This window comes from Zonotrichia leucophrys, chromosome 2 (genome assembly GCF_028769735.1).
Source record: "Zonotrichia leucophrys gambelii isolate GWCS_2022_RI chromosome 2, RI_Zleu_2.0, whole genome shotgun sequence".
Classification (NCBI taxonomy): Eukaryota; Metazoa; Chordata; class Aves; order Passeriformes; family Passerellidae; genus Zonotrichia; species Zonotrichia leucophrys.
In genome coordinates, this window is record NC_088171.1 from 100,351,236 (window position 1) to 100,369,750 (window position 18,515).

Consider the following 18,515-nt stretch of genomic DNA (forward strand, 5'->3'; position numbering starts at 1 on the left):
TAAATAAGAAAACTATTTTGTTTACATTGAGGTCATTAGTTACCTGCATAAGCCTGTGTGCTTTCTCGAATTCTTCCTGGTCTTGTGCAAGCATAGCTGCTGCTTCAGCTTAAAACCAAAGAGAATATTTATTAAAATAAAGCAAAAGTTACTAAGTACCATCATTACTATTTGTCATCATTAACTCAATTTGATGGAAAGTTATTGCACATAAAATTCTAGGCCTGAGACAGTCTGGGGCACACTAGGAGTTATTCAATCCCAGTTTGGTGAGAAAAGTTATAGGAAATTAGTTTTAAAGGAGTTCTTGCTGGATTTTTAGAAGCCAAAGTAAAATCAGCATGTAGCTAATTAACTTAGTGGTAAATAAAGAAAGTTTCTAACAGCCTTAGCCCCAGGCTAAACTAGAACTTTTTATAGGTTATGATACCCATACTAGCTAGAACCAAACATCACATGGCTAAATCAGATCAAACCTTTACTATATTTGAGGTTGAAAATTTTTTCCATCAAGGTGGTACCTTTGAATTGGAGCAAAAGAAAGACACTGGCTTGTACCTATTAATGAAAAACCCATGCAAATTAACAGGCCAAATAACCCAATCTTACTTTTGAATTCAAATGCCTGTACTATTTTCACAATTATCATCTACAGAACAACTAACACTTAAGAATCTCTGCACCAAAATGTTGTGAAAAAGTTATCAAGAGATACTACTCTACCACCTGACCACAATGTAAATGCATCATTAAGCTCATCAAAACTTCAAAAATACATGTCCTTGTACACAGAGTATCCCTAGGCATGGAGGGCAAAAGCTGAGAATGCATGCAAACTTGTAAGGTGAATACAACTGTTATCCATCAAACTACTCATGGGAAGTCACAATACACACTCTGAGGAAAAAACAGAGTTGACAAAGTTGGAATACATCTTCATTGAGCAATCCAAGTTCATCCCCTAAAGGCACTGTGAATGACATGTTGTTATATTCAGCTCTCTGACAGCATCAGTTCTTTATCTTCTATATGAGCCCTAAAGCCCCAAGAGACTTTCTGAAGCACCCAACACTGTCAAGTGAGCATTCCTGCACTACTCCATACAAGAACACACTGTGTGCACAGTTTGCTTACAGAGACATGTCATAAACGAGAGACCAAAGAATCAGATGTAACACGTCCTTTCTGTCCTTACAAATAAAATTTCTTCAGCTGTCAAACACCACTGCAGACAGACAAGCAGAGCAGCAGCCAGAAAAATGCCAACCACGTGGAATCTGTCAGTGCATTATCATCTACCATGCAAAGAGGTAAGCTCATTGACTTGAAAGCCAAAGTTTTTAAAAATCTATCAGGTGGAAAAACCTAAGTAGCCTTGGAAAAATTTATAACAGTCAAATATTCTAATCACCTGACAACTCCAGTCTAAGATATAGAAGGTGTCTGAAATATAATGATTCTGAAAAATCATGGGAGAGTTCTACATTACTCACATAGTAGATAGGAAAGTGTCACCCAAATGATACTGACTTGACCCATCAGAAAACCACTACAGTGCTGAAAAACATTACTTCAACCAGTCAACCCTGTTTGATCATTCATTCAAAATAAACAACATTAGACATAATTTGCTTTGAAAGAAAGAAGAATCTTGAGTGGACCATGGACATCTTGAGAATGTTAGCCCACCTACATGTCAGCTTCAGAAATTAGGAGAGATTAGGAGAAATGCTGTTGCACACATTGCTTGAATCTCTTACAAAACAGATGAACACATGACATTTTGGTGCTAAGGAATCAATTTGCTTATAGCACTGCATGTGTATTATCCAAGCCTGTATGACAAATATATAGACTCCCATGAAGATCAGTCTGATATAGCTTAAGGATAATAAACAACTTTTTAAGTAAACAGAGGTACAAAAAGCCTGGAACTCAAGGGAAGATGAGAGTCCCCAAGTCCCTCAAAAAGCTCCAATATTTTTCAGTACAATTTTTAAGCATCAAGACATTCCAAAGGGACTTCACAAAAAACCAGCAGCTAGCCAAGTCTCTCAAATTTTGACATTGTAACTGCATCTATTTGATTTTGTAGTAATTCCTCATTGATAATTATTTCCTCTCTTATAAGCATCACTCAACACAAAATTACTCTTCTTCTCTTTTTCTTGCAAGAAAGGAAAACAATCATTAAAGTCCAAAGGAAAAACTGTGGAAGTGAGAGGAGTTGCCTCAGCTCATACAATAAGTACCAGTGGCAAATGTTAGAATGCTTTTTGTTTTGTTTTAAAACACACTTCATGGGAAGAGTAGGGTACACAGCAAGAAGCTATGTGCTATAAATAATGATATAATATCACTACAGATTACTATCAGCATCACCTTTCAAATAATTTGTAGTATCTAAAACCTGGAGTCTTTGCAACACCAAATACTGATTTGTTGAAGTGAAAAAAAAAAGGAAGAAAGTTTACTTAACATTATTACAGACAACAAGAGTTAAGTAAAAAAGATGATTACATACAGCCAGTAACGAATTCCTCATTTCTTTTATCATCTTGAGACATATTTAAATCTTGTTCTTCATCAAATGCAGTATAATATGCAAGATCAGTCACCCATTTGCCCTCCTCATTTTGATAGACAATGCTGTGTGGCAAATCACCTAAAAAATACATCAAATGCTTCATTATGGATTAAAATAAAAAAGGGATATGGCAAAAGTTGCTCCAACTGCAAGCTTAAACTAATTTCATCAGCAAATAAGTAACAGTTAAGTACAATATACAACAATCAGTGTTTCTGAAAACAATAGCAAGTCCGACTTAATTCCTGCTACATTGCTTTTTATTACCAACTCCTACAACTAAATAAAAATGCCTAGCTTACAATTGTATTTCTTTTTCCATGCAACAGAATATGGTCACAATTGCACGGACAGGTTTCATGTAAGGATAGGTAGTATGTAAAGCATCCTACCTTTGTCTGTTGTAGCTAAACTTAAGTTCTCACAGCTGTCCCCAGCTGGAGACAGGTAAGTATCAGGAAGACCAGCTTTACATTGAGTTGCATCTGCCTGAGATGCATTTGCACTAGGAAGCTCAGGAGTGGTGTCACGTCCCAAAAATCCTCTTGCTGTGTGTAGCACTTCTGCATCAGAATAAGTAGCCTGACAGACAGAGGACTCCAGTTCTTGCTTTGGAAGGACATCTGAGACATCAGCTTTATGGCTGTCCATGCACTGGAGGTACAGGGAGTCTAATCGCAGCTCAGCAGCTGTGCGGGAATCCAGCACATCCTCAGCAGTCACCGAATTCTTTGAAAACAATAATCATTTGAAAAGTGACAGAAGCACAGTTATTAACTGCATGTATTAAAAGTTCTAGATACAAAACAGTCCAAGCTGACTATGTTTGAAAAACAGGCATAGAACCAAAGTGGTATTATTAATTTTTTGTAAAGGAAGATTGGGTGGTTAGCTAAAGAACTAACAAGTTTTCAAACACACTGCCATCTTCTACTACAGACTTACTCTACATGAATAATAGGAATTTAACTGGCAATTTCATACCATTTGCTGCACTGCTCTGGGCAGCGTTTGTTTTTGCACAGGACGTCCAGTTATCCCTTCATTTTGTGAATCTTCATCACTAGCACTTCCAGAGTCTATTTCAGTCACAGCCTCATAACCGGCAGAATCCTTAAAGCTCTCCTTTAGATAAAAATTATAAAACATTTAGGTAATTAGATATTAAAAAAAAAAACCAAACCAAAAGAAAAAACACTACAGGGCCTTTTAGAATACTAAAATTTCTCTGGTAGAAAAGAGATTAATGATTCTCTGTTCACTCATACGACACTGCCATAGCCAGCACCTCTAGTTAGCCTCTGCCACCAAGAACAGTTCCTGGCCATGCCAATCCATAGATGTGCCTGCAAGGGCATACACAACAAGAGGATGGGAAGATCTCTTCTTATTCCTACTACATCTTTTCATTCCCTTTAACAAGGGTTCTGTGTTATTCCCCTTTCACTCCTAGCTGACCCATTGTTGGATGAGGGGTCCAAATCAGACTCAGAGCCTTTTGCACCTACCCTACCGTCTATCTACAAGGCAGGGACATGTTGCACAGAGAAGCCCTGAGAGCAGAGCTCTGCTATTCTCACTCTTAAAACCACTTATCCCTTCCTTCATGCACCGCTGTAACAAACTGCAGCCTATCCAGACTACTTGAACAGGGTTAACATCACTTCCCAAACAGCCTGGAAACTCTGATGTCAGTTGGGAAATTTCTGAAATTTCAGAAGCTGCAGTTTAACTGTTTAAATCACACTTTTCCACTCTGGTCAAGCATGAGACTGCCAGGATCACAATGACTCTTGCAAAGCCAAGAAAATGGAAAGGCACTTAATCCCTGGCAGCTCATTTGGAATGGAGCTAACTGTTGCTCAACGGCAAACCACAAACCAGCCTGTTACTGCCCTACAGTTAACTTCCACATTATTAACCAATTATTTAAGAGAATTATTGACTCTCCTGGAAAGACAAGTCTCTGTGTCACTTTAAAAGACTTTAGACATTGCTATGCAAGATGAAAAACAAACGATTAAAATTATTATTTATAAACTTGTATCATCAAAAAGAAGTGTCAGCATGTTGCCTTAATACCTATAGAAACAAAAAAAAGAAACCAAAAAGACCATTAAAACTAACTCTGTTTAGAATACCAACAAATATAATCATTGAAAATTTAACATGTTTAAGAGCCATTGGGCATGCTGAGTTTTGAACTTTAAACCTACTTTTAGTAAGACATTTTCAGACAGCTTCAGTGCTGCACAGCGTTCTGAGAGGTTTTGCAGGTTGGTGTCTCTTCTTATTTCTGGTTGTATCAGCTGCTCAAAATACGCTTCTAGTTTGTTATCAAATTCTTCATCATCAATATCTTCACCTATGAAAAGAGAAGAAAATATCCTTTTCATTTTAACAGACATTTTATATCACCTGATATACTACCAAAACAATTCCATATTTTACACTGAATATTGAATTGCATGATAAAAACAAAAAGACCAGTTAGGTTCACCAGTACTGGAACTCTGAATAGGCAAATATTTCCAGCTAACAGCTACCAACTCTTCGGAGGGCAACCAAAAGTAACTTCATCTTCTTGAGTGTAAAAAAAAACCCAACAGTATTTCTACTCAGCAAACTATTAACTTAATTCTTATTATGCTAAACTCTCAAGTGAAGTTATGCAACAAGAAAGAACAAAACAACTTCAAAAGACAGTCATGACATACGTAGATGCCACGGGAGAAATGCAGTAACTTTACTGCAAGGGTACCTCATCTCACAACAGTAACCCTGTTGATCTCTCTGCCTCCCCCATTGATACATCCAAGAACATGCCCTGTCATCCTTCATGTCATGGGCAAAGTCAGCTGCACTAATGAAGAGCATGTTTGTCCTTCTGCAGCAGCCCCTGGAAGGGCACAAAAAGTTCCAAATTCTTAGTGATCTAGAACTCATGCATTCACTTTTATGCCTGCAAGTAAATTAGACTTAAAACTCAGACGTTACCGCACACATGCAGCATCTAAAGAGAGGTGAACTCAAACTCAAGTAAAAGTCCTTTTTAACTGCATGGGTGTGCTCTTCACTACAGAATTTTATCTCTACTGAACTGAACTGAAAATGTAGGTAGAGTTACCACTTTATTAAATCAATGCTGATGTTGCCACTTCTATCTTTGCTTCACAGTAACTGAGGACTATTGTTTAATTTTTTTAGATTAAAATTCCAATTGTGATCCTCTCTGACAAATTCCACAGCCACCTACTCCTGTTACAATTTTAAAATAATCAGCTTTCCAAAGAACAGTTTTCTTTAATATTGTTATACTACTTTTTTATCAAGCACAATCTGATATTAAATACTTAAGTAAAACAGAATCTTTCTTCTGAAGTATGCAATAACATTGAGACTAATTCTGACTCAGCTACCAAGAGTTATAAACACACCTACCAGTGGAATCTTCATCTGTGCTTAGAAGAGATGAGAGTTTCTCATTCTCCAAAAAACTTGAAAGGCTATTGCTAAGGTGAACACCTGAGATAACACCTTCCATCAGCTTTTCAGAAGGTTCAGATGGACCAACCTGTGAAAAGCACCCATAAAGAAATGTTTCTAGAAATTACTAACTATTGTATGAATTCAGTTAATAAAAATAATTAATGAGGTGAATAATAAAAATAAAATAATTAATGAGGTGAATAATATTGCAAAACTCTGCACACACTTTTTTATTTATCCCAGGAAACACTCTAGTTCCAATGGACTTTGCCTGCTAGCATCCAGAATGGATGCATGCAAGAAACATGGGAAGCATAAAAGGGGAAGACCAAAAAAGCATCTGAAGGACACCAAACTTAAGAGACCTCAAAATAAAGAACTGAAACATTGCAATGCAGAGTTTACACTTGAAAAAACTATCCTCCATCATTCATTGAGCTGCAATGCCAACTTAAATGTACAAAGACATCTCTCAATAGTTTCCTGTGCTGTTAAAACAGAGCCTCTTCAGAAATGGTACACACAGATCCAACTTTTGTTGGAAATTTCTCCAAAGGAGCACACTGAATTACTCATAAAGTAATATTTCAGCTGAATCTAGTTAACTGGAAATACTCCATCTTTTCCATAGCTGAATGATTTTTAAAAACAGCATGATGTAATGTCTGCTATAGATTTAGTCTCATATTCTTTGTGATGAACAGATCTTTGACACAGCAAAAAAAAGTCCAAGTTCATAAAGTAAAGAATTTGAAAGGAAAATGAATAATGGTTTTCAGAAGACAACCAGCAAGCATTCAACTGCAACTCACTGACCACTGTGGCCCCTACAAAAATCAAATGACAGAAAACTAAATCAGAATACCAGCTGACACGTTAAGGAGTATGTATTGGACAGCATTTGGTTGCAGCCTGATGTGTATTTTCTACAAGGAACAGGAGACCCCCCCATTCCTGTCTGCAGTGGGTCTCTGTGACCAAAACTCTTAGCATCTCTAATACAGTAGATAAAAACAGGTGAAGCATAACCCTACCTGTCAATACCAGCAGCTATTTGCTAGCTCTGGATTGTGTACTTCAATTTCCAAAAGCACTACAAAAGAATTCCTCAAAAGATGCTTCACTAAGACAGACTACAACAGGCATAAAATGCAAGGTCCATACAGTGACAAAGAACTACAAGACAGTGGAAGCTAGGAACAAACAACAGTTTTCACAGCTGAGGAATATTAGATGGAGTCATGTTCACACGGTACTAATGAAGTGATCTGCAAAATGAAGGCACAGTGAGTCATGACAGCACCTTTAAAACACAAGATATACACAGTATAAAACAATAAACACAGCTCCATTCCTTCCTCCTCCTCTCACAGAATTAAATTTATTAGATTAATATTAAAAACCATTTCATTTCACTGTATTTGGAAAAGTTTTTACCTTGCTGTTTTTAACATCTGGGAGACAACATATTCCAGTTGGCAAATCTGAAACATAAGAAAGTGGTGTAGAGCAGTATTTTAGTAGTAAAACATGAGAACATAAGTGCTGACTATTCTCTAAGTTTAAACTGAGCCTCTGGAAGGTCTTGGCATACACCATAGAAGTAACCCAAACATACAGATTACCACAACACTAAACCTCGTACGTTCTTATGACAATGATCTAAAGCATCTTGTTAAATAGGCAGAGTTTCATCAGGGCTAGAACTCTAAAAATGATCAAAGTTATTTATTGCCTTAAGGATTTCCACAAGGCAGCACAAGAAAGCAAGGAGTCCCAGTTTGTGCTAGCAGAAAGAGGAACAAGGGTTCTGTTCCACTGCTGCATTTCATCTATTGGACCAATTCTTGTTCTGGATCATTTAAAGCAGCTTCCAAATGTCTTTCAGATCCACACATAATCCAGCTGGAAGTCCCACATGACAGAGAACAGTTTAGATTTGCACACACAAATTTTAGCAAAAAAGGTTTGTAATTCTTTAGTAATAGGTGTGAATAGAAGACAATTTTCAAATAATTTCCAAGTTAAAATCAAGTAACTAAATCTGCCTGGCCACCATCAAGTCCAAACACTTGGGCAGTCTCAGTTTTCAAAAGCATCACCATTTTCTTGCCAGTTACTACCACTTACTCAAGACTACAACAACAAATGACTGGAGCCACCACTTCACTGTTAGAAGTGGATTTTATAAGCGTCTATTTATATTACAGGTCACAGTACTTTACCATTGAACATGTTATCTGTCAAAATCATTAATACTTCACAAAAACCTATGCAAATACTCAAAGCTTGGAAAAGGATAATGTCTAAAAGTATATATTTACTAATTGTATTTACTGACTTTTAAAGGACAAGTAGAATTTATTCACAGAACTGGCATTAGCAAAAACCCCAGACAAGCTTAGTATCAGTAGCCATGCTATTAAAATTAATTTGAGAATATTCTTTTGTTTCCAGTACTCTACCCAGACTTCAGAAAAAGTATAGTTTTCACAGCAAGTACTCAAAACTATTTTTTCATGCATAACCCCACTAGAGGGGCATGCTTCCAACACCTACAGCAGCAATAAAAGACATCTATTACAGGTTGGAATGGGGCAAGAGAAGAGATGCTAGCTAAAACATAACCTTGCAGCCTCACACTTATTGAAATAGAAGGGGTAGAGAACAAGCTACATACACTTCTTCCATAAAGTTCCTGAACTAAGTCAGATTACTACTGGCATTCTATTTATGGTACTATATAGCAAACACTTTTTTCAACAACTTGCTGTATAGCTTTGTACTTTGAGGAGAACTCAGAGAACATGTCAACCACAAGCTTTCTCTGTTTTCAATTTGCTCAAATCCAAGAGGTTTTTTTTCAAAAGCCCTTTATAATCTGCCATAAAACAGTGAAATGGTCAAAAGAAGACATCTGCAGTATAAAAAGCTAATTACAGTGACAGTAAGTACACAATTTTTCTCAAAATGTAATACCTTTCAATTGTTCAACAGGCAAAACTTCACGTAAGGTACTTTGACTGTGATTTGAATGTTCAACGACATTCTCAGGTTGCTCTCCATATATTGAGTGGGATTCTTTCAAATTAACACAGGATGGCTGAGGGTCTTCAATTTGGGTAGCAATTTCCCTAGAAAGAGAATTATTTAAATGAAAAATCAGTTAGCTACACAGACCATCATCTCTTGTGATAAAGATTTGATACATTCTCCAATTGCTTTGTCTCAGTCTGTTGTTTCCAATATAGGATAGATTCTAGAGACCCGTCATTTTACAATAAAAGAATACATATCAAAATTACAAGGACTTCAGCATCACAATCTAAACTGTGAAACAAATAGTGAAATTTCATGCAAAACATGCCTCTCTACCTATTTGTTCCTCTCTTTGATTTCCATAAAAAGAGGGATAAGTATAAGGACAAAAGGGCTTACTCTGGCCAAGTTCCATGCTCCATTTGAGACCAAGACAAACACTAGACAAGATTTTGCCAAGTTCACAATATCACCATTTCTGTTACACTCAATAAAGGACCAAATTATAAAGAACATGAGTTACTGAAATTGCATGTCATTAAATAACAGCTTTTGCAATTGTGCAGGAAAGTTATCCTTCGCTTCTGGTTTTACAGAACATCCACACAGGCTTATAAACTAATCATGCCAGATGTTAAAGTTTCATACTTTTGCTTCAGTATTTCAAGTAAATAAATGAAACTAACATTTCAAAGTCTAAAACACAACTAGTTCATGTTCTGTATTTTGTTTTCTTTCTTGAGTACAATCAAGACACTGACTCTGTCTCAAATCTTACGTTCTTTGTTTTGATTGAGCCCCACTGCCTGGGGTTCAATTTTATCAGTGAGAAAGGCACACAGTACAGTTTGTGTCACAACAGCAGCACATCTGGCCTTGGTCAGAATATGCAACAGCTTCCAACACTTCCACCACTCACCAATGCTTACTCAAGTGTATCTCTAACAATAACTATTTCCCAAGAAATACCAATCACTGAGGCTACAGGAAAAGCAAATTTAATAGAAACTGTTGCTCCTTTCTGTAAGCAAGCTGCTTGATTCTTACTCAAAATATATTTTTATCAGCGCAGAATGCTGTTCACACACATGACACGAACCAGAAACAGCAGCTTAATTCTAGATTATATAAAGCGAACTAGATAAATACAGGCCAAATTCAGGTAAGTCAATTAAATAATTATGCTTAGGACATTTTAAATTAGTATGACAACAAAACAAAACCTCACAGTCTAGGAAACATCCCTTGTGAAGATTTCGTTCCTGTCACATATATGAAGTCCAATTAATCAATCAAACAGCAGAATGCTGCTGATGTAGGGCTGCACTGGCTAAGTGGCACCAGCCACTGAGTGGAAGGCCACTGGGTGCTTCCACGTGGCCCAGCACGATCCCCCTTCAGAAAACACGGAGGAGCTGGTTTTGTAGGAAAAGCTGCCCAGGCTGCCAAACACTGTAAGCTAACAGGCCAATGCACAGCTGAGCTCTCCAGTTACTGCAGGCCAGTAGTAAAAGCTGCTGCTTTCAACTCTGCAACTCAATTCTGAAATAGCCCATAATTAGCCATATAGTACATATAAATCTATATACTAACTTACACTGTGCCTGCATTTTAGGACAGAATTAGATTTTAACTACCTCACTTACATGTCATCATGAAAGCAGAGGGCAGCTCTTTCCATTGGCTCAGGATGTGACTGACTGCTGTGAGAAGATCTGGATAGAGGTGAATGTTTCCCTTCTAAATAGGATGCACAGTCATCAGGAAGCCTGTAAATGTGGGGCAAAAAATCACATACCAGAGTCATTCTAATATGCACTGCTCCTGTTTTCCAGAAAATTGGGGGGGAAAAACTCGTATTTGTGACTACTTGTTTCCTGTAAGTTAAATTATTGCAATATTGTAGCTAATCTGTATTTACATATGTATCCTGAACACTCCTCTCCAGTCTTCTGTAGGAGAAAAAACACATTACAGTTTTTAGTGGCTAGTGCTGTCCTTCTGGGAGGACAGGGTATTAAAGTCTCATCTTACTTGTTAAGTAACAGGACAGCAGTTAAGCACAAAGGCTTCAAATTGTTACTCTTTGCTCTACTCCTTGTTGAGCAAATTTTAGATCTTATACATAATGCTGGATCTTACAGTTTCTAAAAGGAGCTAAATTCAGGTAAGTTCAGTGAACAGTTAACAGAGAACACACAGGTAAAAAATACATTCTTCTCTCTCATTCTCTTCTCTACACAGCTTCAAACTCGAGTCAAGTAAGCTGAAGAGACGAGTTAAAAGAGATTTCACAGTTACAGTCTAAAAATTAAATTAGTTTCGAAGAGCAGTTTTTGTAAATGTTAAGTATTCTACTAGTTACAAATTAAGTGTGAAGTTTACACTGGTAATACAGACAATCCTATGTTTGCTTACTGAGATACTGATTGGTAAATAGTTTTATCACTGACCAAGTAATCTGCAAAATTAATTTTTGCTCTCCAGAGTTAGATGCTTCAACTATTTTTTTTATATTTCTGAATGGCACTCACTGAGACCTCACCTGTTGTCACCGCCCTCTTGGCTCCTGGCGACAGTGGAGGCCGCCACAGGTAACCCCGGGTTGGAGGAGACGGTGACATTCTCAAAGAGCACACTCGCGCTGCTGTTCAAGGACTGGCCCAAGTAGCTCGGGAAGGTCTCGTCGGCGATACCCCTGAAGTCTTCCATCATCCCGCCTGGAACAGCGCTCGGCCCGGCACCACCATCAGCCCCGCCCGGGCAGCATCTGCAGGCAGGACCCAAACAACTTCACACTCGCACACGGCAACGCATTTCACCCTCACATCACTGCCTGGGAAACCTGGAAAACCACCCCGCTTTAGCCACAGAAGTGCTCAAGAACCGTTCCCAGCCCTCTCCCACCAAGACTTTAGAGGGACACGCTTTCACGGCGCTCTCGGAGCGCCCAACAAGAGCGGTGCTCCTGCCACTCACTCCAGCGCCGCTGCGAGACGTGCCAGCCTATATTTAGCGTGTAAAGCCGCGCGGACCGGGCAGTCCCAGCTTGCCTTCCACCCTCCGCGGCCCCTCCAGGGAGCAGCTGGGGCGACCCCAACTCCGTGTGACCTCGGGCCGCGGCAGGAAGGCTCCCGCTGCTCACCGGCCACGCTCCGACGCGCAGTTCGGAAGCCGGCGAGCGCCTTTTTGTCCAAAGAGGAGGGAGAGAAGGGCTCTGCCCTTCCCGAGGGTTCCAGGCGCACCAGGAGCGCTGGCGGACAGACGGACCGACCGCCAAAACTCGGGATGGGATCCGCCCCGCGCCGCCGCCGCAGCGCTCCCCAGCGGCCGGGCGGGCACCGCTCGCTCCCCCGGCACGCAACGGAAACGGCCGCGCGACTGGCCCGCCCCACACCCTCGCGGCCGGCAGCGCATGCGCAGCGGCGCCGCGCGCGCCGCCAAAACTTTGGCGCTCCCTCCCGCGCAGCCAATGGCAGCGCCCCAAGCGGAGCCGGCCATGGGCGGGCACGGCGCGCGGTAGCGATCGGGGAGCGAGACAGTCTGGGCGGGGCAGGCGGCAGCCCTGATTGGGCGATGCGCGCGCGGCACCGCCCAGCCCCGCCCCCCCGGCCGTTAGCAGGAACGGGGCCGGGTGTGGCCTGAGGGAGCGGGAGTGGAAGCGGGAACGGGAGCGGGAATAGGTGGCGGGGCCGCGGGCGGTGTGGGGAAGGGGAGGATATCATCGGTGTATTTTGTCTCAGGTATTTGCTTTCAGGCCAGCCTGGCTTGGGTCCCCGTACCAGGGAGTAGCTCCGGGTCTTCCAGGGAAAGGGCCGCTGAACATCCCGCCCGAGTCTGCTGTCCACCGTCCTACCTAAAAATGAGAAAAACAAAAAAGGTCCATTCAGATTAACTCATGTGAAGTTGTTTATATTCCCGGCTTTGCTTTCTGTTCCGCTTTTGCCATCGGAATCAGTTAGATGAGTGTGCCTTTTCTCAAACATCAAAATGAATATTGTATCTGAAAAACGCCAGTCATTTGTTTTTAAAATTTTAAAAGTTTAATAGTAATAAAATAGTTTTAAAAATAGCAATACAATTACAGTAATAATAATTTGGACAAATTGAATTAGGACAAAATGAAACAAGAACAAAGAGTTACGGACGGTCCAGGTACCATTTCTGGGCAGCACGAGCCCAAAAAAGGACCCACGTTAACAGAGGATTAACTCTTAAAAGGAGCAGCCTGTTGCACATTCATACACCTCATCCATGATGCATAAATTCCATTCAAACACAGGATTCTGTCTCGGCAGTATCAGCTTCATCCTCTGAATCCTGACAATGCTTTTGAGGACCAAAACAGGACCAAAGGGACCAAAACATGCCAAAACTAAGCTCACAGATGTTACAAAAGCAGGGGAAATGGCTTTTGCATTTCCAGATGCAGCAAAGCCTGCCTAAATCGATCTCTGCTGAAGGCCAAAGCAAATAAGAAGGACTTACAAACACTCTGGAATGGAGATTCCATCCAAGCAATTGCAATTGGAGGAGAAAAAAAACAAATGTGGGAAATTTGGGAAAAAAGTGACTACAACAAACTTGACGGGGATTCTATCAGGTGCAGTGCAAAGGACCAAAAGATGCCAAAACGAAGCTCAGCGATGTTGCAAAAGCAGGGGAAAAAGTGAAAGAGGAACACACCACTTGGAGGGGAAGATATGAGGGACATGCCATGGATACTTAGGAAAAAAAGAAAAAATCAAAGAAAATCTTGCTCAAAGTCATGAAAAGGCATGGCATGCCATCTAGTGCAGGGACATGCACCAAAGATTCCTCTCTTGGTCCCCATTGAAACCGCAAGATTCCGTTTCCCTTCCCGAAAGGAAATTTCATTTCCTTTCATTTCCTTTCGGGAAGGGAAACGGAATCTTGCGAATGCGAAAAGAAAGGCTAACAAACACTCTGGAAAGGAGATAGGATCAAATGAAATGCAATTGAAAAAAAAGCAGAAAATCGGGAGACTTAGTGTCTTCAAAAAATCGTTTATGAGGAAATGAGCTGCAGAGCAAAGGACCAAAAGATGCTAAAACTAAGCTCACAGATGTTGCAAAAGCCGGGGAAAAAGTTAAGGAGGAAGACTTAACTTGGAGGGGAAGATGTGAGGAACATGCAATTGATACTTTGGGGAAAAAAAAAAAAAGAATCAAGACAATCCTCCCAAAGTCAAAGCCATCCAAACCGTATGCCATCAAGTGCAGGCACATGCAGCAATGCCTGCCTAAATCGATCTCTGCTGAAGGCCAAAGCAAATAAGAAGGACTTACAAACACTCTGGAATGGAGATTCCATCCAAGCAATTGCAATTGGAGGAGAAAAAAAACAAATGTGGGAAATTTGGGAAAAAAGTGACTACAACAAACTTGACCGGGATTCTATCAGGTGCAGTGCAAAGGTGAAAAACATGCCAAAACTAAGCTCACAGATGTTGCAAAAGCAGGGGAAAAAGTCAAAGAGGAACACTCCACTTGGAGGGGAAGATATGAGGGACATGCCATGGTTACTTTGGGAACAAAATAAATTAAAAAAATATACTCCAGAAGTCAAAGCCATCAAAACCGTATGCCATCAAGTGCAGGCACATGCAGCAAAGCCTGCCTAAATCGATCTCTGCTGAAGGCCAGAGCAAATAAGAAGGACTTACAGTCTGTAATGGAGATTCCATCCAAGCAATGGCAATTGGAGGAGAAGAAAAAAACAAATGTGGGAAATTTGGGGAAATACGTGACTAAAACAAACTTGACCAGGATTCTATCAGGTGCAGTGCAAAGGACCAAAAGATGCCAAAACTAAGCTCACAGATGTTGCAAAGCAGGGGAAAAGTCAAGGAGGAACACACCACTTGGAGGGGAAGATATGAGGGACATGCCATGGATATTTAGGAAAAAAAGAAAAAATCAAAGAAAATCTTGCTCAAAGTCAAAGTCATGAAAAGGCATGGCATGCCATCTAGTGCAGGGACATGCACCAAAGATTCCTCTCTTGGTCCCCATTGAAACCGCAAGATTCCGTTTCCCTTGCCGAAAGGAAATGAAATTTCTTGCGAATGCGAAAAGAAAGGCTAACAAACACTCTGGAAAGGAGATAGGATCAAATGAAATGCAATTGAAAAAAAGCAGAAAATCGGGAGACTTAGTGTCTTCAAAAAATCGTTTCTGAGGAAATGAGCTGCAGAGCAAAGGACCAAAACATGCTAAAACTAAGCTCACAGATGTTGCAAAAGCCGGGGAAAAAGTCAAGGAGGAAGACTTCACTTGGAGGGGAAGATGTGAGGAACATGCAATTGATACTTTGGGGAAAAACAAAAAAATCAAGAAAATCCTCCCAAAGTCAAAGCCATCAAAACCGTATGCCATCAAGTGCAGGCACATGCCGCAAAGCCTGCCTAAATCAATCTCTGCTGAAGGCCAGAGCAAATAAGAAGGACTTACAAACACTCTGGAATGGAGATTCCATCCAAGCAATTGCAATTGGAGGAGAAAAAAACAAATGTGGGAAATTTGGGAAAAAAGTGACTACAACAAACTTGACCGGGATTCTATCAGGTGCAGTGCAAAGGACCAAAAGATGCCAAAACTAAGCTCACAGATGTTGCAAAAGCAGGGGAAAAAGTCAAAGAGGAACACACCACTTGGAGGGGAAGATATGAGGGACATGCCATGGATACTTAGGAAAAAAAGAAAAAATCAAAGAAAATCTTGCTCAAAGTCAAAGTCATGAAAAGGCATGGCATGCCATCTAGTGCAGGGACATGCACCAAAGATTCCTCTCTTGGTCCCCATTGAAACCGCAAGATTCCGTTTCCCTTCCCGAAAGGAAATGAAATTTCCTTTCGGGAAGGGAAACGGAATCTTGCGAATGCGAAAAGAAAGGCTAACAAACACTCTGGAAAGGAGATAGGATCAAATGAAATGCAATTGAAAAAAAGCAGAAAATCGGGAGACTTAGTGTCTTCAAAAAATCGTTTCTGAGGAAATGAGCTGCAGAGCAAAGGACCAAAACATGCTAAAACTAAGCTCACAGATGTTGCAAAAGCAGGGGAAAAAGTCAAGGAGGAAGACTTAACTTGGAGGGGAAGATGTGAGGAACATGCAATTGATACTTTGGGGAAAAAAAAAAAAATCAAGAAAATCCTCCCAAAGTCAAAGCCATCAAAACCGTATGCCATCAAGTGCAGGCACATGCAGCAAAGCCTGCCTAAATCGATCTCTGCTGAAGGCCAAAGCAAATAAGAAGGACTTACAAACACTCTGGAATGGAGATTCCATCCAAGCAATTGCAATTGGAGGAGAAAAAAACAAATGTGGGAAATTTGGGAAAAAAGTGACTACAACAAACTTGACCGGGATTCTATCAGGTGCAGTGCAAAGGACCAAAAGATGCCAAAACTAAGCTCACCGATGTTGCAAAAGCAGGAGGAAAAGTCATGGAGGAAGACAGAACATGGTGGGGAAGATATGCGGGACATGCCCTGGATAGTTGAAAATGGAAAAAAACGGAAAAATTCTTTTCCTATGTCAAAGCCATCAAAAGGCATGCCATGCCATCAAGGGCAGGCTCATGCACCAAAGATTCCTCTATTGGTCCCCATTGAAACCGCAAGATTCCGTTTCCCTTACTGAAAGGAAATGAACTGGGAAAAACAAATAAGATCATTCAGATTAACTTGTCTGACGTTGTTTTTATTCCCAGCTTTGTTTTCTGTCCCGTTTTTACTATCTTAATCTGTTAGATGAGTGTGGCTTTTCTGAAACATTATAATGAATATTATATCTGAAAACCGCCAGTCACTTTTTTTTAAATTTTGAAAATTTAATACTAATAAAATAGTTATAAAAATATTAATATAATTTGAGTAATAATAATATGGTCAAATTGCATTAGGACAATATTTAACAATAAGAATAAAGATTTACAGACGGTCCAGGTACCTTTTCTGGGCAGCAGGACCCCGAAAAAGGACCCACGTTAACAGAGGATTAACCCTTATAAACAATAGCCTGTTGCATATTCATATACCTCATACATGATGCATAAATTCCATTCAAACACAGGATTCTGTTTGGTCAGTGTCAGCTTCTTCCTCTGAATCCTAACAACGCCTTCGATGCAGGAAGAAGTTAGTTTCTTCTGATAGGAGGGCAATAAATTCTCTTTCTTTGAAAGACAGGTGTCCTGTGGCTGCTATCTTGCTGCAAGTCCTTTCTTTAAAAAAAGTATCTTGCATAGCATAGTTTCTATTTTAACCTTACTTTATAACCAAAAACTATATTTAACACACTACTTAAGAGAATTAATACAGCATTCGTTTCTAACACAACACATATAATATTCATTTTAATATGTGTGAAAAGCCAAAAACAAAATACTCATTTTTTACATTATATGTGTTATGTTAGAAGGTTATGCTGTATTCATTTTCTTAAGTAGTGTGTTAAATATATTTCTAGGTTAGAAAAAATGTTAAAATAGAAACTGTGCTATGCAAGATACGTTTTTTAAAGAAAGGACGCGCAGCAAGATAGGAGCCACGGGACACCTAAATCTTTCAGAGGAAGAGAATTTATTGCCTCTTATCAGAAGAAACCAACTTCTTCCTGCCTTGCTCAGCCTGAAGATGCCGTCAGGATTAAGAGGAGGAAGTTGACACTGACCAGACAGAATCCCGTGTTTGAATGGAATTTATGCATCATGTATGAGGTGTATGAATATGCAACAGGCTGTTGTTTTTAAGGGTTAATCCTCTGTTAACGTGGGTCCTTTTTCGGGCTTATTTTGCCCAGAAAAAGGTACCTGGACCATCTGTAACTCTTTGTTTCTATCATCTCATATTCCAAATTGTCTAAATTATTATTATTCTAATTGTTTTACTATTTTAAAACCATTTTATAACTATTAAAATTTTAAAAACAAGTCATTAGCGTTTTTCACAATGAGGCTGGAAAACAGAATTATTAGGAGTGGAAGGAACCTCTGGTCCAGTCCCACCGCCATGCCAGGGCAGGGTCACCCAGAGCAGGGGCTCTGGCTGGGGTTTGAATGTCTCCAGAGAGGGAGGCTCCACGACCTCCCTGGGCAGCCTGTCCCAGTGCTCTGCCACCCTCAGAGTAAAGAAGTTCTTTCTCATGTTGAGGTGGAACTCCTTGTGTTCTAGTTTATGTACAGAACATGGAAAATTTCATTTCCATGCTGAAGCGTACATGTCACAGGGATTTTTTAAGTAGAGGATGTGAGCAGGTGCCTTCCAAATGTGTGTGTGTGCATGAAAACTTCTACAGATCTACATCAAGTTCAGTGCTCTCCAGGATGTTTTCAGAATGCATTTCTATGGTTGTATTCCTTGTATGGAGAGTGAAAA

General features: G+C 40.0%; 1 protein-coding gene across 1 annotated transcript in view; it reads right to left on the reverse strand.

The window, feature by feature from the left end:
• Positions 1 to 18,515, reverse strand: part of CEP192 (centrosomal protein 192) — an 81,267-nt gene that overhangs the window by 49,589 nt on the left and 13,163 nt on the right. The window contains exons 10-21 of the mRNA XM_064703205.1: positions 12,898 to 12,971; positions 12,261 to 12,680; positions 11,661 to 11,885; positions 10,762 to 10,884; positions 9,056 to 9,210; positions 7,514 to 7,560; positions 6,029 to 6,161; positions 4,804 to 4,952; positions 3,572 to 3,712; positions 2,980 to 3,316; positions 2,525 to 2,665; positions 44 to 108 (exon numbers count right to left, since the gene is read on the reverse strand). Of these exons, the coding sequence (XP_064559275.1) occupies positions 44 to 108; positions 2,525 to 2,665; positions 2,980 to 3,316; positions 3,572 to 3,712; positions 4,804 to 4,952; positions 6,029 to 6,161; positions 7,514 to 7,560; positions 9,056 to 9,210; positions 10,762 to 10,884; positions 11,661 to 11,885; positions 12,261 to 12,680; positions 12,898 to 12,971 (2,010 nt within the window). The remainder of the gene's footprint in view (positions 1 to 43; positions 109 to 2,524; positions 2,666 to 2,979; positions 3,317 to 3,571; positions 3,713 to 4,803; positions 4,953 to 6,028; positions 6,162 to 7,513; positions 7,561 to 9,055; positions 9,211 to 10,761; positions 10,885 to 11,660; positions 11,886 to 12,260; positions 12,681 to 12,897; positions 12,972 to 18,515) is intronic.